The sequence below is a fragment of the Pseudophryne corroboree genome, chromosome 6, assembly GCF_028390025.1.
Source record: "Pseudophryne corroboree isolate aPseCor3 chromosome 6, aPseCor3.hap2, whole genome shotgun sequence".
NCBI classification, from domain to species: Eukaryota; Metazoa; Chordata; class Amphibia; order Anura; family Myobatrachidae; genus Pseudophryne; species Pseudophryne corroboree.
In genome coordinates, this window is record NC_086449.1 from 85,247,439 (window position 1) to 85,270,393 (window position 22,955).

General features: G+C 47.6%; 1 protein-coding gene across 4 annotated transcripts in view; it reads left to right on the plus strand.

Annotated features, from left to right (window-relative positions):
* The first annotated feature begins 4,532 nt into the window (after positions 1-4,532).
* The window catches only part of ILF3 (interleukin enhancer binding factor 3), a 39,083-nt gene continuing 20,660 nt past the window's right edge, over positions 4,533-22,955 (plus strand). For 2 of the 4 annotated variants that reach the window (XM_063931404.1, XM_063931405.1), the window contains exons 1-9: positions 4,533-4,694; positions 6,901-6,968; positions 7,050-7,279; positions 7,391-7,574; positions 7,655-7,814; positions 9,012-9,103; positions 9,513-9,608; positions 10,672-10,783; positions 10,877-10,974. In XM_063931404.1, the coding sequence (XP_063787474.1) occupies positions 6,966-6,968; positions 7,050-7,279; positions 7,391-7,574; positions 7,655-7,814; positions 9,012-9,103; positions 9,513-9,608; positions 10,672-10,783; positions 10,877-10,974 (975 nt within the window). In that variant the 5' untranslated portion in view covers positions 4,533-4,694; positions 6,901-6,965. The remainder of the gene's footprint in view (positions 4,695-6,900; positions 6,969-7,049; positions 7,280-7,390; positions 7,575-7,654; positions 7,815-9,011; positions 9,104-9,512; positions 9,609-10,671; positions 10,784-10,876; positions 10,975-22,955) is intronic. The other 2 variants (XM_063931403.1, XM_063931406.1) reach the window with 1 other exon arrangement.

Genomic DNA, 22,955 nt, shown 5'->3' on the forward strand with positions numbered 1-22,955 from the left:
GTTTGCCTATAACAACGCGGCTCACTCTGCTACAGGGATCTCTCCCTTCCTTTGTGTGTATGGGCATCATCCTAAGGCCAATTCTTTTGACCCCGTGGACTCCACGCCTGGTGGTTCCTCTGTGGTTTCGGTCCTTAGAGGTATTTGGCGGAAAGTGAAGAAAGCCCTTGTGTCTGTGTCATTAGTGACCAAAAGGGTTTTTGATAAGCGGAAAAGACCCTGCAGCTTCAAATTAGGAGACTTCGTCTGGTTGTCTACCAAGAATTTGAAGTTGAGACAGCCATCTCATAAGTTAGGGCCCCGGTTCATCGGCCCTTATAAGATCACCAGGGTTATCAATCCGGTGGCATTTCAGTTAGATCTGCCCCGTTCTTTGGGTATCAATAAAACATTTCATTGTTCCCTTTTAAAACGGGCGATTAGTAATCCTTCTACCAGTGGAAGACCTTCCCCTCTTCTGATACGTGGCCAGAGGGAGTTTGTTGTTGAAAGGATTCTTGACTCCAAGGTGGTTCGGGGTCGGCTGTCATTTTTTGTGCACTGGAAGGGGTATGGCCCGGAGGAGCGGTCGTGGGTGCGCAGTTGTGATCTTCATGCCCCCAGACTGATACGCTCTTTCTTCTCGCAGTTCCCCGATAAACCCGGTGGTAGGGGTTCTTTGACCCCTCGTCAGAGGGGGGGTACTGTTAGGGTCTCCTGCCCTGTGCTGCCACGTCATCATGGCAACCGGGAGACAAGTGCTAGTGGAGTAACCTGAGCGCAGCTGATACTCCGGTTCGGGTCTTTTGCTGTGCAGTGGTTATAGGCTCTGTGCACGGCAGGGGATCCGGTGCTGGTTTTTGTGCTCACAGTCTGTGAGGTCTGAGTGGGGCGTGGACAGCACCTGCTTTATAAGGCCTCTTTTCAGGGTAAGCAGATGCTGCTGAATCTTTGTTGGTTAGTCAGTTCATGAACGTTAGCCAGTACTGTGTAGCTTTGTATTTGTTTGTTGCTTACTGCAAATAGGCCTGGGAATTTGGTATTACACTCTGCCAATCCAGACCTAGCAGTAAGACTGGAGTCAGTCGTTTAGCTTGCTGGGGTTCTGTTACTACCCTGTGAACTTAGCAAGTTTGCGGCTGTATTCTAAGACTTGCCTGTCTAATCCTGTCTCACTGTGCTAGGTGTCAGGGGTCAGTTTAGTGGCAGTAAGCTAAAACCTGTGCACTGCAAGTGAGAATTTGGATTGTGGAGATTCTCCTTGTGTCTATCATTCCATCTCTGACCAAGGAGTTTACTGCCACACCCGTTGGTAACCCTTTAGGGTTTTGCTGTTGCCCTTAGCAACAGCATTTCGGGTACTCTACGTATTAAAACACAACATCTTGCTTTTTCCAACTTAGCAGTTCTAATACAAGGGAGATACCCAGTTCCTTAGCCTCTGGGCTTCTCTGTTCACTTTGTGTGTATTTTGTTACCCTATCACCTTCTGTGTACGTTATGTCATATCCCCCAGTTTGTCTGTGAGTCCATCTGTTTTGCATAACAGTTCTGACACCAGTACTTTCCTGCTGGCACTGGTGTGCATAACAAAAGGTTAGCGGGCTTTCTTATTATCAGTTAAATAAGCCTCCTCAACCTGCTCAGGTGACGTGTCAGTAATGTTTAACACATCTCTAATGGCCTCATCATGAGCTGCATCCCCCTTTGCAAGGGATGCCGCACCCCTCAGCACGTCCCCATCACCGTCTGAAGTATCAAAATCGTTATCTTGCATAATTTGGGCAAGTGCACGTTTCTGTGGGAACAAGCCAGGGGATTTTGCACGAATAGGGACAGAGCCTGACCAAACTGCCCTAGACTTCTTCAACACCTGAGTTTCAGTCTCAGTATTGGCTTCAACAATAGGGATCTGAGACAAAGCATTACAATCCTGTGTACATGGACTGGATCGCTCCTGAGAGGAAACATCTTCTGCAGCATATGACAGAGTCCCTAGACATGGCTACGGAGATAGTAAACACCCACACACACACATACAGAGGGAAATGTCAGACACAGTTTCCCCCCAACTATGCCACAGAGAGACACAGAGATTGGAGCCAACCCACACACAGCGCTTTTTAAGGTAGAACTAATGACACTACCAGCGCTGTCTGTGTACCTTAATAGACTACACAGACTTTACACAGCCTCCCCCTCCCTTCTACAACCCCCTGGTACCGTACAAGATAGCTGGAGTTTACTTGGAGGGACAGCTCTCCCTGTCAGCGCTTCTGCAGGCAGGAAGATAGCGCTGAACGCTGCTGGGTCCGCTCTGAGAAGCTCTGCCCCCTTTCATGGTGCTGCTTCCCGCTCTCCTGTAGTTTATACTGGCCTGAGGAATTGTGCTGGCAGCGATCCTGGGACCCTGACAGGCTTGTTGGACAGTGTAGGGTGTAGGCGCTGGTTCAGGGCGCCCCTCACAGCGCCGCACCATGTAGCGCTGAGCCCCAGAGTGGTTAGTACTGCGCTCCCTACCCTGTTGCCGCCATCTTCACACTGGCTCCCTGCTTGCCAGGGGGGCCGGTGACTAACTCGCCACTAAAGTCTTCTGGCTCTGTAAGGGGGTGGCAGCATGCTGCTGGGGTGAGTGATCCCCTGTAGCGGCGAACGTTCAATCCCCTCAGGAGCTCAGTATCCTGTCAGTGGAGATAGTGGCTCAGACCGTGCAGGGCGGACACTACTCCCCCCCCCCCCCTTAGTCCCTCGAAGCAGGGAGGCTGTTGCCAGCAGCCTCCCTGTGCCTAAAATCTGAAAAAAAAAAAAAAACTAAAAGAACTCCTATGGAGCTCCCCTAGCTGTGACCGGCTCCTCCGGGGCCCACATTTTCTAAACTGAGTCTGGTAGGATGGGCATAGAGGGAGGAGCCAGCCCACACTCTCAAACTCTTAAAGTGCCAGTGGCTCCTAGTGGACCTGTCTATACCCCATGGTACTAATGTGGACCCCAGCATCCTCTAGGACGTAAGAGAAACTTCGGTTCAATTGTGTGGTGTGGGGACAAGATTTGCTTCTGTTTGTCCACCTATTTAATAATTGGCAACCACCACTGGTTTTGTCCATTACACTGACCATAAATAATTTGAATTGGGCCTAGACCACCAGGACCCCTGCAAGTGTCCATGGACACCCCAGGGTGCCACAGCACAGTTACAGAACTACTGCAGAATACCCATAAAATACCTCACATACACAACATTAGAGAACAGTGTCTATCTGCCATGGGAGCATGTTATACCCCTTTCACACCAGAAATGCAGGGGCAAAACCCGGGAATATTGCCACGGGCTCATGCAGGGACATTCCCGGGTTGGCACCTTTCACACCAGCATTTTTTGCCGAGACATCCCGAGTCTGCACCTTTCATACTGCACCCGGGATGGCCCTGCATTTTCTGAGAATGGGCATCTCAGAAAAACCACAAGACCAGGAAGTGCCCTGAATAGCCAATCAGCATCAGCAGAGGCAACCCCGGAAGGTGGGACATGTCCCTGCACCATTCACACTGTCCAGGTTCCAGGGACGATCCCGGGACCAACCCTGGTCGATTGCAGGGTTGAAATGCAGGGACAGAAATCCTGGGATTTTGTCCCTGTACCCTTTCACACTGAAAAATTTCCCGAGTTGATGCGCGTTCATGTGTTTTAACCCTGGAAATTTATGGCTGTGTGAAAGGGGTATTATTTATCACTGTGGGGAGCAGGTCATCCAGTCTGTGGAAAAGCAGGTGTCAACGTATATATTTTGCCAGCTGGGTATGCTAGAACTTGTAGTCATACAATCTTTTTTTTTTAATTTGTAGCCCTACAGTTGGCTACATGTAAAGCCTTAACCTGTAGTACCACAAGAAACTGCCAGGGCGTGCTGGGACTTGTAGCTCTACAAGCTGAGTGACCATTATCCCTTTTACCTGGGACGCTCATGGATTACACAGGTTCTGTGGCTGATTAAACCAGCTGAAATGTAGGCTTGAAGTCAGCGAGCCACAGAACCTGTGTAATCCATGAGCGTCCCAGGTAAAAGGGAACATTTGGTCACTGTAGCTGAGGCATGCTGAGACTTGTAGTCCCAACAAAGGCTAACTGGGCATGCTGAGATTTGTAGTCACACAATAGGCATAATGGGTCTTGCAGTCCCACCGAAAGCTGCCTGTGCATGCTGGGTATTGTAGTCCCACAAGCCTGCCTTGACATGCTGGGATCATCTGCAGCCCACCAAAGGATGCTTTGACATGCTGAGACATCGAAAAAAGTATTTTACAGAGTGGTTTCTCCACAAATGTATGGTTTTCCAACGGCGCTCACACTGGCCGCTACACTCATTGTTCTCTACCCAAGCAGCATGGCAAGGCCGCCATGTTACCCGCCCTGTCGGCCAAGGAGCAGCTTCCAGTAGCCAGCCAGCCAATTACAGTCACCGTGCGTTCCAGGCCTCGATTCAGATACCCTAGCAACCAATGGAAAACGCGAACGTCAATGTCGGTGGGCGTGGCCCGGCGGCAACTATATAAGCGCTGGCGCTGCGGCCACTTCGTTCTGTCCCATCTCACCGGCATTTTACCATCCGCTCGCGCCACTCGCTGGGATCACGTGAGTGGGACTAGCCAGTCAGGCCGCAGCACCCGCCTCCACCCGACCGTCTTGCTGCGTAGTCAGGCCGCCTGCTGCCGAGCCGGTAAGTTACCGATGTGCTTCTCCCCGTGGGTCTCCGTGTCAACCGTAGGAACGTGCACGAAGGATTTGGGATCAACATCCGGTTGCGCTTTTGCTAGTACTTCACACCGCCATTTTCTTCTGCCCTGGCCGCCATTTTGTCCTGCTTCCCCGATGTAGCTCGTTCCCCCGGCATGCCCCTTGTCCCTGCTTTGTGGTTCCTACTATCGTCCCCGGTACCTCGCTGAGGCCTTGTGTGCCCTATTGTCTCTGGGCTGTGTTCAAAATGGCGGACGATGGCAGGAGCCGCACGGGGTTTCCTGGCCCCGGCTGCAAGGGTTTGTCATGGCTTTTGTCCGGCCTGGCGGGGGGAGTGGCCGTTTCCCGGGTAACTTGGCATTAATGTGTTTGTCATATGTGAAAAATACACCATGGGCTGCATGGTGCACTACCCTTACCGTGAGGATGGGTCGTTTGCGGCGGCATGGTGGACTGTCCCTACTATTACGATTGCTTACCTTCGGCTGTTTGGTGCAGTGTAATTGCATTAGGGTTCCTGATGAAAATAAGGTCAGACAAAAGGGTGTATAAAGGTGGTTTTTACTGTATACAGGCAGTGGTCTCTGTAGTATCTCTGGTTACAGCACATCTTCACTAGTTCTCGTGTATTTGCTGCAGTCTATTCCTATGGGCTGCACGTGTTTGGGTATTACCTGAGGTGGCTGGGCAGTGATGACTTTGCAGTTGCTGATTGCATAACATAGTTAAACAGGCCCAGGATTTGGTGTGCGTCTTCATTGTGCTTATTATAAATTCCTATCCTGGAAATTGGAGGTCCTCCAGAGGTCTTACACCTGGCTGCCTCGTCTGGAGAAAACTTTAAAGGAGCTGGTTTTTTAGGTCCCGAGACCTAAAAAAAAAGTATTCGGTTATATTGTCTGATTTTCAGTAGTTCAGTCTTTCGGTAACTGCTGGCTGCATGCACTGCAAATAAACATCCAAGGACTAGTGTACTTTCTATAGTAATCTGTAATACTGTGCTCGAATTCTGTTACTAAACTGTGCTTATAGCTGGGCCTTCTCATAGCTTGGTATGCTACAAGTTCATTCTGTGTAATCCTACCAGGGGACAGCGTAACAGCCACTAATGAGAAGCGTTTTGACTTCTATGGAAACAAAATAGGGATAAATGGGTTGCTCAGGTATACGGTTCAATTTTGCCCTTGATGGAGCTGCTTTTCATATAGGGTAGCTGGGCTGGATGTTTACATGTAGAGCAGCAATAGTGCTTTATTGGCCTGAGCCTGCACTAGGGATGGGTATCGAAGCATGCGTTCAAATGATGGTTGGTTTAAATCCGAGTGGGAGAAGGGACCTTCTGATGTCACTAGGAGAGGAGACACCTCACCAGGGGGCAGATGTATTAACCTGGAGAAGGCATAAGGGAGTGATAAACCAGTGATATGTGCAAGGTTATAAAGGCACCAGCCAATCAGCTCCATTATGTAAATGAACAGTTAGGATCTGATTGGCTGGTGCCTTTTTCACCTTGCACATATCACTGGTTTATCACTACCTTATGCCTTCTCCAGGTTAATACATCTGCCCCCAGGGGAGGAGCTACGGCTGGCTACGCTCACCACACTTTGGGCTCGGTGTAAAGGTAATAGTTGGTGGTGTGGATAGTAGAACTACTTATCCTGCTGGCCTAGCTCCTCACCCTAGTGCCGTGGCTCCTCCCCCCGACGTAAAAGGTCCCTTAGGCCACTTGGATCTAGCATCTACCTTCAAGTGATGGCTGGGCTTCCACCATTGGTGTCCAGTGTGATGGGAATAAATGCAGTGAAACATTGCTATAGCAACTTGCTGAATTTAGCTATTAACATTGTATGACTAATTGATTCCACACACTCAATGCCAGTTGCATTCACATTGTATAAAATCCTACCATCACAAGAAGAAAACATTGATGGTGTTAAGCCATTGAAACTTGATGTCAGTTCATACCTGGGGCCTCCAGACCCTTCCTACTTTGTTGCTGGGTTTGTTTGTTATAACTTGTGACTCTTTTTTTTTTTTTTTTTTTTTTTTTTTTTTTAAATCCCTGCTGATAGTGGTGTTTTTTTTTTAATGGTATTGAGCAAGTAAAATGTAGCCCTCTGACAGAGAGCCACTCATGCTGTTCCTGCCGCATATCTGACTTGCTAATGTCTTCAATGTATTTGCAGATCTGTGACTTTCTGGGAAATACCCCTGTTGATTTATAGTGTGAAAATACTGAGGACCTGCAACAATGGTGAGTTGTGGATTCCATGAGTGGGTGAGTGGCTCTGTACTGCAGAAATGTGATCTTAATATCTTGCATTAACGCTTTCAGCGTCCCATGCGCATCTTCCTGAGCGACGACCGCCATGTCATGGCAAAGCATGCTCTTGTTTATCCAACTCAAGATGAGCTAGAAGCCGTACAGAACATGGTGTCTCACACTGAAAGGGCACTGAAAGCGGTGTCGGACTGGATAGACCAGCAAGAAAAAGTCATAGGTGGGGAGACTGCGCCATTAGTACCTGAAGCCACAGAGGAGAGTAATGAAGAGGGCAAGGAGAGGTAAGTGTCACTGTGCTTAATGTATATGCATAGCTGTCAGCCACCTATATTTTACATATTTGCAAAGTCCTCTGCATTTTGTACGACTGACAACACATTTCCTTTTTGTAGTAGTGACAGCAAAGCTGGAGAGAACTCCACCAGAACGCTCCGTGGTGTGATGAGGGTTGGGCTCGTTGCCAAAGGACTACTCTTGAAGGGAGACTTGGATCTGGAATTGGTTCTTCTCTGTAAGGACAAGCCCACCATTTCTCTTCTGAGGAAAGTGTCAGATAATCTTGTGGTGCAGTTTGTGGTAAGTTGGGCAAGTTTCTCTCCTAATGTGTGCATCTGCTGTATTGAATGGCTATCTCTAATTATGGCTCCTTGTTGCAGACTGTCTCTGAGGAGGATAAATACGAAGTCGTACCTGACATTCGAGAAGCCACAATTGTAATTAAAAATACAAAAGAGCCGCAGCTTGTTCTTAACATCCGTCTAACGTCTACTCTGGTCCGTGAGGAGGTGGAGAAGCTGAGTGCTGGAGGTATGGAAGGTAGACAATGGTTGATCCTTAACACTATCCTAGAACCCACTTATCCCTCTTAATCCCCCTTCCCTTGCTAGATATAATTTTTTTTTTTTTTGGTAGGCTTTTATGTAATCCGTTTGCTGTTCAATATTTGATTTATATAATGCACTGTAACGGCATTGTCTAATTACTGTAATATGACCCACCCCTTCTGAGATTTGTTCTGACACTTATTGGCCCTATATGTGTTTAGTAGTTCTCTGTATAGTGTCATTTGGGCCTGCTGTGGATGGATCGCGTTGTAGGCCCCTCTGACACTGTATCCTGTTGCTGATAAAAGGTTATCGTTTTGCATGTATTACAAGTTGGGCCGAATGTGTTGCAGCAAGAGTAGCGGACACCATCCCTCTGTTAATCAGCACATGGCTTTCCAGGTAGTAACTGAGCGTTTTGGATAAAGTTAGACTGGACCTGCAGACTGCAGTTGTATAAACGTGACCCTAAATTTATCCTGTAATAAAGAATCTCCCATGTATAGACTAGCCTTATCTAAAACCCTGGTCTTGTGACGTGATCTTGCTGCAGCACACTGCCCCTATCATGATGTATGAATATATTGCAATATGGTTCTGACATTTGATCTCGTATCAAGACTTCTAGTTTGTCGATTTTTAGGGACGCTGGACCTTTGACCAACAGGACTCTCTCTGTCATGGGCTGTGGCCAGGGCAGTCGAGCTGGGTGGAAGGTTTAGTGCAGAGCCTGTAGATTTTTCAGCTGTTGCAGTTTTTCCATTCATTTTTGTGTTTTTTTTTTTACACTTGCTTTAAAGCAGCATTCTGTCATCTCTAGGTGTATCTTTGGTGCATTAGCTATGTTTAAAAAAATAAATAAAAAATAAAATATTGTCCATTCATTAAAGGTTTTTATAACAAATCTGTTTCTTGGGCAATATTTAACCCATTGGTGTCCTGTGCAGACTGCTGCTTTATTGCATGTGGCAGGCAAGTATAGCTAGTAGCATATAGCCAGAATGAGTCAGGATTTTTGTTTTGGGAACCAGAAATGTCAGGGAATGCCCTAGGGTTTGTGTTAGTGCAGGGTATTACATCAGCTGTAGTGCAAGAAGCCCCACTGCCCTCTGGAAGCTGCCTCATCCCCTGTCCACGTGACAGACACCCCCTTGGTCAAACCGTGCCTTGTCTTCTTATCCATGAATAGAAACGATATCAGTCAGCGATCCTCCGGACGTTCTGGACAGGCACAAATGCCTTGCTGCATTGGCGTCACTCCGACACGCCAAGTGGTTCCAGGTTTGCATTTTATTATTTCTGTCTTCAAAGTAGTAGTTGCCATTTGTAACTTTGTTATATAGCTTATTGCAGTTCACACGTGATAGAGGATACTTATGCAAACACCAGGCCAGTAGCTGTGCTTCGCTTGCTCCAGTCACTCCACAGGTGGCTGCAGAGGCTGACATCTCACAGGATACATAATACTTAGATTATAGCTGCTGCTTTGTTCTAAGAGTAACTTTACCCTTTGTACACTGTAATAATTAACGTTACATACATAAGGCTTATCTTTAAACATAGCTTACATTTACCCTTGACAAAGTAGCACTACAATAATGTCTCAGTCACATCTTATATAGATTTTTATTTATTTTCTGGCTTGTGCTGGTGTAGCATTGCTTGTTAACAGTAGAATCCCATGTCTCAGGCTAGGGCTAATGGGCTGAAATCCTGTGTCATTGTCATCCGTGTGCTGCGGGACCTGTGCACCCGTGTACCTACATGGGAGCCCCTAAGAGGCTGGGTGAGTACCTGCTAACGGAGTAACCTGTCTGTATTGTAGATGTAGTGCCGCCACCCCTCCCCCCTGCTAACGCATGAGCTTTTGTTGGTCTTTGTATTACAAATAAATAAACTAGAGATTATCCTGCACTAGACTAAGATATAGAAATAACTCAGAGAAAACCAACGAATACAAAATAGACCCCAATGGATAGCTATCCGTTATGTTGGAGGTGCTCCAGGAATAATGTAACAAGTACACAGTTGATCGACGTGTGTGGTAGGACCCACAGCTCACCGATAAAAGAAAATTCCTTTGTTTGGAGCACTCTTAGGTAATATGTATGTGATGATGAAATGTTTATTCAAGATTAAAACGTAACCTTTATTTTTCAAATTTAGACTATAAAATACATGGGGTAATACAATTCAAATAGTCTTTAAAGAATTCCCCTAGAAAAATAATTATTATTCTAGGGGAATTCTTTAGACTATTTGAATTGTATTTCCCCAAGGAATTTTCTTTTATCGGTGAGCTGTGGGTCCTACCACACACGTCGATCAACTGTGGTCTTTGTATTACACCAGCATAAATCGCATTGCATCTTATGAGCAGATGCACTGTATACAGGCCCCTTATAATAACTGACTCGGCATGTTAGACTGAGATCCTTCCTATGTCTCCAGCTCACCCTCAAACCCATCTGTACTCGCTGCAGTCCATACTAGACGCTACACCAATGCCTGACTTGCCCTCTCATTCTTCATTAGCTGCATTGTACCGTGTAGAACTATGGTATAACCACAGTGGCTGCTTCCTGAACACCCTCCCCCCCCCCCCCCCCCCCCCCCCCCCCCAAATCCAAATGCACTCCTCCACACCTTCCATTTGCCACTCTAGTACCCCACTCCTGCCTGCACCTTTAGGCTTTTATAAATGGATTTAAGAGTTGGCAGAGGCCCTGCTCGTCTGGAGAGACTTCATTGCTGCACAGTCGCATATCTGTCGGTACCAGATTCCCCTGTAGGCCTTGCACTCTCTTCCCACCAGTTACTTGCCTGTCTGACACTTGATTTCCTGTTAGCCTCTAGAGTTGCTATGCGAAAAGGCCATTGGAACAGCAAACCGACCGATGGGGGCTGGTGAAGCTTTCAGGAGAGTCCTAGAATGCCTCAGTTCTGGAATACTAATGCCAGGTGTGTATGTGCCTCAGTCTGCTTTCAGTGTGTGTAACTAGTGTGACCTGCCCTTTGGCTGCTTATCCAGCAGAATCGAATTCTGTTTTATAGATGGTCCTGGCCTGTATGATCCATGTGAAAAAGAAGCTACAGATGCCCTTGGACATCTAGAAAGGCAACAACGAGAAGATATAAGCCACAGTGCACAGGTAAAGAGCAGGCCTTATTGGTGTATGTATAGTTGATCTGATCTAAAAATGTGTACACATGGTGAGAGAAAGCTAAGATTTTGAATATATTGTCAAAATCTTAAGGAAAGTTAGTGCACATCTTAAGGTTTTGGCAGCTTGCAAAACAGATTCGATCCCGATGCGCATTCCTGTGTGGTCAGTATTGTAAGGCTAGATATACTGTGCAGGCAAGTCGGTCTTGACTATCTAGTGCAAAGTATTGTAAAGTCAAAATCTGTGCTCTGTGTCCTGGGGGAGTTCAAGGGAAATCGCATAGTCCAAATCGGGCATAGCAAGGATCTCGCTGTGTAAACACCTTAAGACGGGCATGTCCAAACTGCGGCCCTCCAGCTGTTAAACTACACATCCCAGCATGCCCTGACACAGCTTTAGCATTCTCTGACCGCAAAACTGTCAGTGTGCTGGGATATGTAGTTTCACAACAGCTGGAGGGCTGCAGTTTGGACATGCCTGCCTTAAAACTAACTCCTCCCCCTCTAACCCCTCCATCTCCAGCCTGACCAGCAGATTACCTCAGTTTCAGCTTTAAATCAATAGATTATTCAGCACACGGGATTTCTGACCATCAAATAGATGGTTTCATAGTGTTGGAATGTATTTAGATAAAATGTATCTGTGAGTGACCTTCACAATATGCACAGAACAATGAAGATAGTTAGTGAGTAGTTTGTCAGCTGCAGAAGCTGAACTCCCATGTAGTTCTCACGCACATTTACACGTAGTTAATACGTTTTTCTGTATTAATGTTCCTTTGTATCCAATTGTATGGTTAATAGAGGTTCTGTGTATTGCACTGTTTCTTTTATCCACTAGGACACTGGAAACTGCTTATACACTAGGTGTGAAGCTTGCAACCGGAGGTGTGGCACAATCTAAAATTAAACATTGTCTGCACAGCCAGCTCCTCCCCCTTCACGACCCTCATCCCTCAGTTTGAAAAATTGTGCTGGAGGTACAGCACGTGGGAGCTACTGCTCCCAGAGAAGAGACTGAAGAATTCTAGAAGTGCTAGGTCCACCAAAAAAAGGGACACAGCTAAAAGATTGAGACAAAGATCCCTTCTGAAGGGGCCTGCATCTCTACAGGAGATCCTCACAGCAGCCTGCTCTGTAAATACTGGTTGTACAGGGGGCCTCTGTATACAGCATAATAGCAGTAAGACTATCCCCCCCCCCCCCCCCCCTTCTGTTTTGTTTTTTAACCTTAACTTTGTGTTAGTCTCTCTCCCTAGTTTAAAGGGTGAAAGCACTGCAAAACGGTCTGGGACAGCCCCTGAGATAGCAGGTCTTTTCTCTGAGGTAACCTCTGGGGATCTTCTGCTAGTAGCCCCCTCAAGTCTGAGTACCAACCCCTGCGGGGTCAATCTGGTGCAATTAGAATTGTCCACAATTTCCCATTTCGCCTTCAGTACCCTGGGTATGAGCGGGAATGGTGGAAAAATGTGAACACTTCTGTAACCCCAAGAAAGTGTCAATGCGTCCACTGCTGGATCTTTTTGTTCTGGGCAGTTGATGGTGGTTTTGAGACGCCATTAGGTCTACCTGAGGTAGGCCCCATCTCACAATCATCTTGAAGACTTGGCTGTAGACGCCACTCTCCTGGATGCATGTCCTGGCGACTGAGAGAATCTGCTTCCCAGTTTTCCACTCCTTGACTGAACACTGTCAAGAGGACGTTGTTGTGTCTTTCTTCCCACAAGATCTTTGTGGCTTCCTTTAATGCCATTCTGCTTTGTTCCTCCTTGACTGTATGTATGCAGTTGTGATGATATCTGACTGTAAGTTTTGACTCACCATGTCCTCTGCTAAGAGAAGAGCATTGTAAACTGCCCTCAGTTTGAGATTGTGTATGGGTAGACTGCTCTCTTGCTATGTCCATCTGCCCTGAAACTGATGTTCCTCTGAGACTGCCATCCGTTGTGAGGATACTCCAATCCCAAATCTTGCCTGCAGGGAGATTCCTGTGCAACGACCAAGTTAGCAATGTTTGGACTTGTGCCGACGACCGGATTCTGCGATGTAGAAGCCAGTGCGAACCTGCTCCTTGAGCAATGAGGTTCACCTGGAATGTTTGGGAGTGAAGTCTGCCGTACTGTAGAGCCTCAACAGAAGGTACCATCTTCCCAAGAAGTTGTATGCATAGATGTAGGGCTTTTACTACCTGATCCACCAGCCTCTATCCTGGATCTTGCTCTCTGGTAGAAACACCCACCATTGTATTGTGTCCAATATTAGACCTAGGAATTTAATCCTCTGCATTGGTATCAGGTTGGTTTTCTGGAAGTTTACAATCCAACCATGTTGAATGAGAAATTGAGTTGTCTGAGCATCTCTGATCAGCTGTTCCTGAGAGGAGGCCTTGATCAGCAGATAGTCTAGATAAAGTATGATTGTGACCCCTAACATTCTCAATCTTGCGACCATTATTGCCATGACCATTGTAAAAACTTGGGGCTGATCATAGACTGAATGGCAAGGCCCTGAACTGGTGGTGCTCCTTCTCCAGTGCAAATTGTAAGTATGCTTGGTGAGGAGTCCAAATCGGGATATGAAGGTATGCGTTCTTTATGTCCATGGACACTATGAACTCCCCCTGTTCAAAGCCTGCAATGACCGACTGGATTGATTCCATCTTGAATCTGTAGACCATTAGAAACTTTTAAATTGAGTATTGGTCTGACCGTTCCATCAGGCTTTTGAACAACAAAGATTCAAATAGAATCCCATTCCTCTGAGAGGCTGGGACTGGAATAATTACCTGTGTAGCAATTTCTTTTTCATCCACTAGGGGTCACTGGAATACCCTTTATTTATTTTTTTCTAATTTCTCCACACTCCCTTCCCAGTTTATAAAGAAACTTGGGTCTGGGTTTGTTGGTGATGCAGAAGGGCAGCAGATAGTCTTGTCTGTGCTCATAAGAGGAGCCCTTCATTGACCACAATCAGCAGAGCTGACTGCAGCCTCCAGCTGCACAAGGAAGCAGGACGGAGCTTAGCAGAGAAGCCCCGTCATGGCCTCCGCAGGTGGTGCAGGTACTGAGCAGTTAGGCAGCTCTCACTGCCGCCGCTCACTCGCTTTCTTTACTATACTTTCTGGACGGTCGGCTCACACTGCCATCCACTATGTGATTGTATGTTTTATTTCTTTATTATTAAAGCTGTCTTATGTGTCCAGTGTGATTGTGGGAAGGAGGACGCAGGTGGTGGAGAGGTGGCAAGCCAGTGCCATAATGGGTTTCCAGCATTTCCGCTAGTCAGTTGTGGACATCCAGTTTGGTGGATCTGCAAATTGGGTTTCACACATTATGAAAATACACAACTGTTTCCATCATTGCCATTTTCAAGACAGGTCTGCCGGGGTCAGGACAAGATGGTGTTCTGCGGAGACACAGGCTCTAGTAGTCTCAGTAGTTTGATACCGCAGTCAAAACCAGAGTCACGGTTATATTTCGCTTTAGGATAGTTCAAAACTGGATGACTGTATGTCCGATACTGACCCTGCAGACAATACGTCGTTGGCAACAGATTCAAAATGGAATACTTGCAGTCGGTGACTGCAGGTTGGATCTGCAGTAATACCAGATTACAATGGATCTTGTACTTAGACGAATCGGCCCTACTTACGGTTCCTGTAAAATTCGTTCTTTCACACGCTACCGTTTGCCTTCTTATCAGCACCTCGGGTAGTCACAGATGCATTGTTCTCTGATGCAGTCAAGATGGGTTGGCCAGCTTCGAAGCAGACCTTGTCCAGATGGATTAAGCTGCATACGTCAGGCTTACCTTCATGCTAGACTACAGCCGCCTGCATCAGGTTCAGCTCATTCCACACGTTCAGTGGGAACTTCATGGGCAGCAGGTTGTGGGGCCTCTACGATGCAGTTTTGCCGTGCGGCCACATGGTCATCAGTGTACACGTTTGTGCGCTTTTACAAGTTTGATACGTTTGCGGCATCAGCATCTAGCTTTGGCCGTCTAGTGTTGCAGGTGCCAAACGGCTCTCCGGCCCAAGGGAGAAACTTTGGTACGTCCCAAGAGTACTCCAGTGACCCCTAGTGGATGATGAAGAAAATAGGATTTTGGCACTTACCAGATAAATCCTTTTCTTTGAATCCACAGGGGGTACTGGACGCCCACACAGAGCAGTTTTTTACCTGTCTTGTGGTAAGTTCAGTGGATCTTCTGGTAACACATTCTCAGACTGGTTCAAATGTTCAGGTGATATCTAATATTGTGCCAACTGTTTAGTTGTCTATTACGTTGTGTCCACTTCATTGTTGTCCATAATGTTATAAGTAATGCTCTATTCATCTTCTCTATCGCTCCTGTTCAGCTCGGTAAAAAAAAAAACAGGTATCTTGGGAGTATGGAGGGGGAGGAGAGTTACTAATTTAAATGTGCCTATCCTATTAACGCCCATCCATATCCCAAGAGTATTCCAGTGACCCCTGTGGATTCAAAGAAAAGGATTTATCTAGTAAGTACCAAAATCCTATTGCTGTATATAGAGGCCCCCTGTACAACCAGTACTTACAGAGCAGGCTGCTGTGAGGATCTCCTATAGAGATGCAGGTCCCGTCAGAAGGGATCTTTGTCTCTGAAAACCTTTCTCTATCGTCCTAAGTGGATGCTGGGGTTCCTGAAAGGACCATGGGGAATAGCGGCTCCGCAGGAGACAGGGCACAAAAAAGTAAAGCTTTACTAGGTCAGGTGGTGTGCACTGGCTCCTCCCCCTATGACCCTCCTCCAGACTCCAGTTAGATTTTGTGCCCGAACGAGAAGGGTGCAATCTAGGTGGCTCTCCTAAAGAGCTGCTTAGAGAAAGTTTAGTTTAGGTTTTTTTCTTTACAGTGAGTCCTGCTGGCAACAGGATCACTGCAACGTGGGACTTAGGGGGAAAGTAGTAAACTCACCTGCATGCAGAGTGGATTTGCTGCTTGGCTACTGGACACCATTAGCTCCAGAGGGATCGAACACAGGCCCAGCCGTGGAGTCCGGTCCCGGAGCCGCGCCGCCGACCCCCTTGCAGATGCTGAAGCGTGAAGAGGTCCGGAAACCGGCGGCTGAAGACTCCTCAGTCTTCATAAGGTAGCGCACAGCACTGCAGCTGTGCGCCATTTTCCTCTCAGCACACTTCACTGGGCAGTCACTGAGGGTGCAGAGCGCTGGGGGGGGGCGCTCTGAGAGGCAAATATAAACCTTATACAAGGCTAAAAATACCTCACATATAGCCCATAGGGGCTATATGGAGATATTTAACCCCTGCCTGACTGGAAAAATAGCGGGAGAAGAACCCGCCGAAAAAGGGGCGGGGCCTATCTCCTCAGCACACGGCGCCATTTTCTGTCACAGCTCCGCTGGTCAGAACGGCTCCCAGGTCTCTCCCCTGCACTGCACTACAGAAACAGGGTAAAACAGAGAGGGGGGGCACATTAATGGCTATATATATATATATTAAAGCAGCTATAAGGGAGCACTTAATATAAGGATATCCCTTGTATATATAGCGCTTTGTGGTGTGTGCTGGCAGACTCTCCCTCTGTCTCCCCAAAAGGGCTAGTGGGTCCTGTCTTCATTAGAGCATTCCCTGTGAGTTTGCGGTGTGTGTCGGTACGTGGTGTCGACATGTATGAGGACGATATTGGTGTGGAGGCGGAGCAATTGCCAAATATGCAGATGTCACCCCCCAGGGGGTCGACACCAGAATGGATGCCTTTATTTGTGGAATTACGTGATGGTTTATCTTCCCTTAAACAGTCAGTTGAGGACATGAGGCGGCCGGACAATCAATTAATGCCTGTCCAGGCGCCTCAAACACCGTCAGGGGCTGTAAAACGCCCTTTGCCTCAGTCGGTCGACACAGACCCAGACACGGGCACTGATTCCAGTGACGACGGTAGAAATTCAAACGTATTTTCCAGTAGGGCCACACGTTATATGATTTTGGCAATGAAGGAGACGTTACATTTAGCTGATACTACAGATACCGTAAAACAGGGTATTATGTATGGTGTGAAAAAACTACAAACAGTTTTTCCTGAATCAGAAGAATTAAATGACGTGTGTGATGAAGCGTGGGTTGCTCCTGATAAAAAGTTGATAATTTCAAAAAAGTTATTGGCATTATACCCTTTCCCGCCAGAGGTTAGGGCGCGCTGGGAAACACCCCCTAAGGTGGACAAGGCGCTCACACGCTTATCCAAACAAGTGGCGTTACCCTCTCCTGAGACGGCCGCACTTAAGGATCCATCAGATAGAAAGATGGAAGTTATTCAAAAGAATATATACACACATGCAGGTGTTATACTACGACCAGCTATAGCAACTGCCTGGATGTGCAGTGCTGGAGTAGTTTGGTCAGAATCCCTGATTGAAAATATTGATACCCTAGATAGGGACAATGTTTTACTGTCGTTAGAACAAATAAAGGATGCATTTATCTATATGCGTGATGCACAGAGGGATATTTGCACACTGGCATCTCGGGTGAGTGCTATGTCCATTTCAGCCAGAAGAGCCTTATGGACACGACAGTGGACAGGCGATGCGGATTCAAAACGTCACATGGAGGTTTTGCCGTATAAAGGGGAGGAGTTATTTGGAGTTGGTCTATCAGACTTGGTGGCCACGGCTACTGCCGGGAAATCCACTTTTTTACCTCAAGTCACTCCCCAACAGAGAAAGGCACCGACCTTTCAACCGCAGCCTTTTCGCTCCTACAAAAATAAGAGAGCAAAGGGCTTGTCGTACCTGCCACGAGGCAGAGGAAGAGGGAAGAGACACCAACAGGCAGCTCCTTCCCAGGAACAGAAGCCCTCCCCGGCTCCTGCAAAAACCTCAGCATGACGCTGGGGCCTCTCAAGCGGACTCGGGGACAGTGGGGGGCCGTCTCAAAAATTACAGCGCGCAGTGGGCTCACTCGCAGGTAGACCCCTGGATCCTGCAGATAATATCTCAGGGGTACAGGTTGGAATTAGAGACGGATCCTCCTCATCGTTTCCTGAAGTCTGCCTTACCAACCGTCTCTTCCGAAAGGGAGAGGGTGTTGGAAGCCATTCACAAGCTGTACGCTCAGCAGGTGATAGTCAAAGTACCCCTATTACAACAAGGAAAGGGGTATTATTCCACTCTATTTGTGGTACCGAAGCCGGATGGCTCGGTAAGGCCTATTCTAAATCTGAAGTCCTTGAACCTCTACATAAAAAAGTTCAAGTTCAAGATGGAGTCACTCAGAGCAGTGATAGCGAACCTGGAAGAAGGGGACTTTATGGTATCCTTGGACATCAAGGATGCGTATCTACACGTTCCGATTTACCCCGCACACCAGGGGTACCTCAGGTTCATTGTTCAAAACTGTCACATACTTGGACGATCTCCTAATAAGGGCAAGGTCCAGAGAACAGCTGGAGACAGCTTTAGCACTATCTCAAGAGGTGCTAAGACAACACGGGTGGATTCTGAATATTCCAAAATCCCATTTAATCCCGACAACTCGTCTGCTGTTCCTAGGAATGATTCTGGACACGGTTCAGAAAAAGGTTTTCCTTCCAGAGGAAAAAGCCAAGGAGTTATCCGATCTGGTCAGGAACCTCCTAAAACCAGGAAAAGTGTCAGTACATCAATGCACAAGAGTCCTGGGAAAAATGGTGGCTTCTTACGAAGCAATTCCATTCGGCAGATTCCATGCAAGAATATTCCAAAGGGATCTGTTGGACAAATGGTCAGGGTCGCATCTGCAGATGCACCTGCGAATAACCCTGTCACCAAAGACAAGGGTGTCACTTCTGTGGTGGTTGCAGAAGGCTCACCTATTAGAAGGCCGCAGATTCGGCATTCAGGATTGGATCCTGGTGACCACGGACGCCAGCCTGAGAGGCTGGGGAGCAGTCACACAAGGAAGAAACTTCCAGGGAGTATGGACGAGTCTGGAAAAGTCTCTTCACATAAACATTCTGGAACTAAGAGCAATCTACAATGCTCTAAGCCAGGCGGAACTTCTCCTGCAAGGAAAGCCGGTGTTGATTCAGTCGGACAACATCACGGCGGTCGCCCATGTAAACAGGCAGGGCGGCACAAGAAGCAGGAGTGCAATGGCAGAAGCTGCCAAGATTCTTCGCTGGGCGGAGAATCACGTGATAGCACTGTCAGCAGTGTTCATCCCGGGCGTGGACAACTGGGAAGCAGACTTCCTCAGCAGACACGATCTTCATCCGGGAGAGTGGGGTCTACATCCAGAAGTCTTCAACATGTTAATAGACCGTTGGGAAAGACCAATTGTAGACATGATGGCGTCTCGCCTCAACAAGAAACTGGACAAATATTGCGCCAGGTCAAGAGATCCACAGGCAATAGCTGTGGACGCACTGGTAACTCCTTGGGTGTACCAGTCAGTGTATGTGTTTCCTCCTCTGCCGCTCATACCAAAGGTATTGAAGATCATACGGCAAAGAAGAGTAAGAACAATACTAGTGGTTCCGGATTGGCCGAGAAGGACTTGGTATCCGGAACTTCAAGAGATGCTCACGGACGAACCGTGGCCTCTACCTCTGAGAAGGGACCTGCTACAGCAGGGTCCCTGTCTTTTTCAAGACTTACCGCGGCTGCGTTTGACGGCATGGCGGTTGAACGCCAGATCCTAAAAGGGAAAGGCATTCCAGAAGAAGTCATTCCTACCTTGATTAAGGCACGGAAGGAAGTCACCGTGAAACATTATCACCGCATTTGGCGAAAATATGTAGCGTGGTGCGAGGATCGGAGGGTTCCGACGGAGGAATTCCAACTGGGTCGTTTCCTACATTTCCTGCAATCAGGATTATCTATGGGTCTCAAATTGGGATCCATTAAGGTTCAAATTTCGGCCCTGTCAATATTCTTCCAAAAAGAATTGGCCTCTGTCCCTGAGGTCCAGACTTTTGTCAAGGGAGTACTGCATATACAGCCTCCTGTGGTGCCTCCGGTGGCACCGTGGGATCTAAATGTAGTTTTAGATTTCCTCAAATCCCATTGGTTTGAACCATTGGAAAAGGTGGATTTGAAATATCTCACATTGAAAGTGACTATGTTACTAGCCCTGGCCTCTGCCAGGAGAGTATCTGAATTGGCGGCTTTATCTTATAAAAGTCCTTATCTAATCTTCCATTCGGATAGGGCAGAACTGCGGACTCGTCCGCATTTTCTCCCTAAAGTGGTATCAGCATTTCATCTGAACCAACCTATTGTGGTGCCTGCGGCCACTAGCGACTTGGAGGACTCCAAGTTGTTGGACGTTGTCAGAGCCTTAAAAATATACATTGCAAGGACGGCTGGAGTCAGAAAATCTGACTCGCTGTTTATATTGTATGCACCCAACAAGTTGGGCGCACCTGCTTCTAAGCAGTCGATTGCTCGTTGGATTTGTAACACAATTCAACTTGCACATTCTGTGGCAGGCCTGCCACAGCCTAAAACTGTAAAAGCCCACTCCACAAGGAAGGTGGGCTCATCTTGGGCGGCTGCCCGAGGGGTCTCGGCATTACAACTCTGCCGAGCAGCTACGTGGTCGGGGGAGAACACGTTTGTAAAATTTTACAAATTTGATACCCTGGCAAAGGAGGACCTGGAGTTCTCTCATTCGGTGCTGCAGAGTCATCCGCACTCTCCCGCCCGTTTGGGAGCTTTGGTATAATCCCCATGGTCCTTTCAGGAACCCCAGCATCCACTTAGGACGATAGAGAAAATAAGAATTTACTTACCGATAATTCTATTTCTCGGAGTCCGTAGTGGATGCTGGGCGCCCATCCCAAGTGCGGATTATCTGCAATACTTGTACATAGTTATTGTTAACTAATTCGGGTTATTGTTAAGGAGCCATCTTTAAGAGGCCCTTTCTGTTGTCATACTGTTAACTGGGTTTAGATCACAAGTTGTACGGTGTGATTGGTGTGGCTGGTATGAGTCTTACCCGGGATTCAAAATGCCTCCCTTATTGTGTATGCTCGTCCGGGCACAGTACCTAACTGGAGTCTGGAGGAGGGTCATAGGGGGAGGAGCCAGTGCACACCACCTGACCTAGTAAAGCTTTACTTTTTTGTGCCCTGTCTCCTGCGGAGCCGCTATTCCCCATGGTCCTTTCAGGAACCCCAGCATCCACTACGGACTCCGAGAAATAGAATTATCGGTAAGTAAATTCTTATTTTTAGCTTTGTGTTCCACCCCACTTATTTTTTTATTTTGTGGACGTAGCACTTACAGAAATATTTCAGTAACTTCTCTAGGAGCAGTGGCTCCCACGTGCTGTACTTCCAGCACAAATTTTCAAATTGAGGGATGAGGGGCGTGAAGGGGGAGGAGCCGGCTGTGCAGACTGTTAATTTTAGATTGTGCCACACCTTTGGTTGCAAGCTACACACCCCTACTGTAAGCTGTTTCCAGTGTTCCCAAGTGGATTCAGAGAAATGGATTTATCGGTAAGTACCAAAATCCTCTTCTATAAAATGTCCGTAAAGCAGTGAATATTGACTTGTGGTTGATCAATCGTAGATTGGGGGTGGCTATCGGTATGTCTGCCATAATTGGCAACGTTAACCACCAATGGTACCTAACTATTCTTTAGCTCGTGTGCATGTGCAGCATGACTAAGAGCTGGGGCTGCTGGCTGACTGCATAGCAGCTCTGCAGCAGGGGGGGTGGGGTAAAAAAACAGAGCCCACTGCTACATCAATGGTGGGAATCCTTCTGGATCACCACAATTGATGCTAAAAGTATAAAACATTGATCATAAACCATTGATGGCTTAGTCTATTGCCATACTTAACAGATTCTACTTTATGTAGCATACATGGTAACTAAGGTTGAAAAAACAACAACTCAATTGTCCATAGAGTTCAACCTATTTGTGGTCTCCTATGCAGTCTTATTATAGAACTAGTTATTTCTTTTTCATCCACTAGGGGTCACTGGAGTACTCTTGGGATATGGACGGCTTAGCAGAAACAAAGGCACTGAATATTTAAATTTAGAACTCTCCACCCCTCCATATCCCAGAGTACCTCAGTGTACGACCTCAGTGTTTTTTCCGTGCTCACAGCAATAACGAGGCTTGTGGGGACTTCCCACACTTGGTGGAAGATTTTATTAATTTTTCATATTTAATTTTTTACACTTGGCACATCCCTTCCCAGTTTCTGGAAAAACATGGGTCCGGGATGGTGCCGCTGCAAGGACAGCGCATGGCATGTCGGACCTCACAAAGAGCACCCTCACAGCCACAGGCAGCCCACTGTCTCCTGCAACAGCTGGACGGAGCTTACACATAGAAGCCCCGTCGCAGCCATGACCTGAGAAGCTGGACGGAGCTTACAGATAGAAGCCCCGTCGCAGCCATGACCGGAAAGCGTCGCAGACCTCCCTACAAAAGGTATGCTGGGGAAACGGGGCGGTCAGCGCAGGCTGCCGCCCCGCTGTGTGGGGTCCGTGGGTAAAGCCGACCGCTCACTACCGTGATAGCCGCTCCAGCGCTCCGTCTGCCGCTCCTCCCGCCAGGCGCTCCGTCCTCCCGCCAGGCGCTCCGTCAGCGGTACACCGCTCACAGAGACCCGCCGCAGCTTCGCTCCGTCAGCGGTGCTCACAGAGAGAGACCCGCGCAGCTTGCCTAGCAACGCCGCGCTCCGGCCAGCCGACCACAGCTGCTCTGGACTGTGTCCCTCGCCTCCCTGCAATGAGCTTCCCGGCTCCCCGCTGAGACACAGCGCTACAGGGAGTACAGGGAAGGGGGGGGGGGGAGTGGGGGACCTGGCTGATTACTGCGTGGCTGCAGCTGCCAGATGCTGCAAGGGGAAAGTCACGGTATAATAGGCTGTTGAGTGTGTGTGTGTATGTATGTATATATGTATATATGTATATATATATATATATATATATATATATATATATATATATATCTGCCATATCTATAGAAGATAT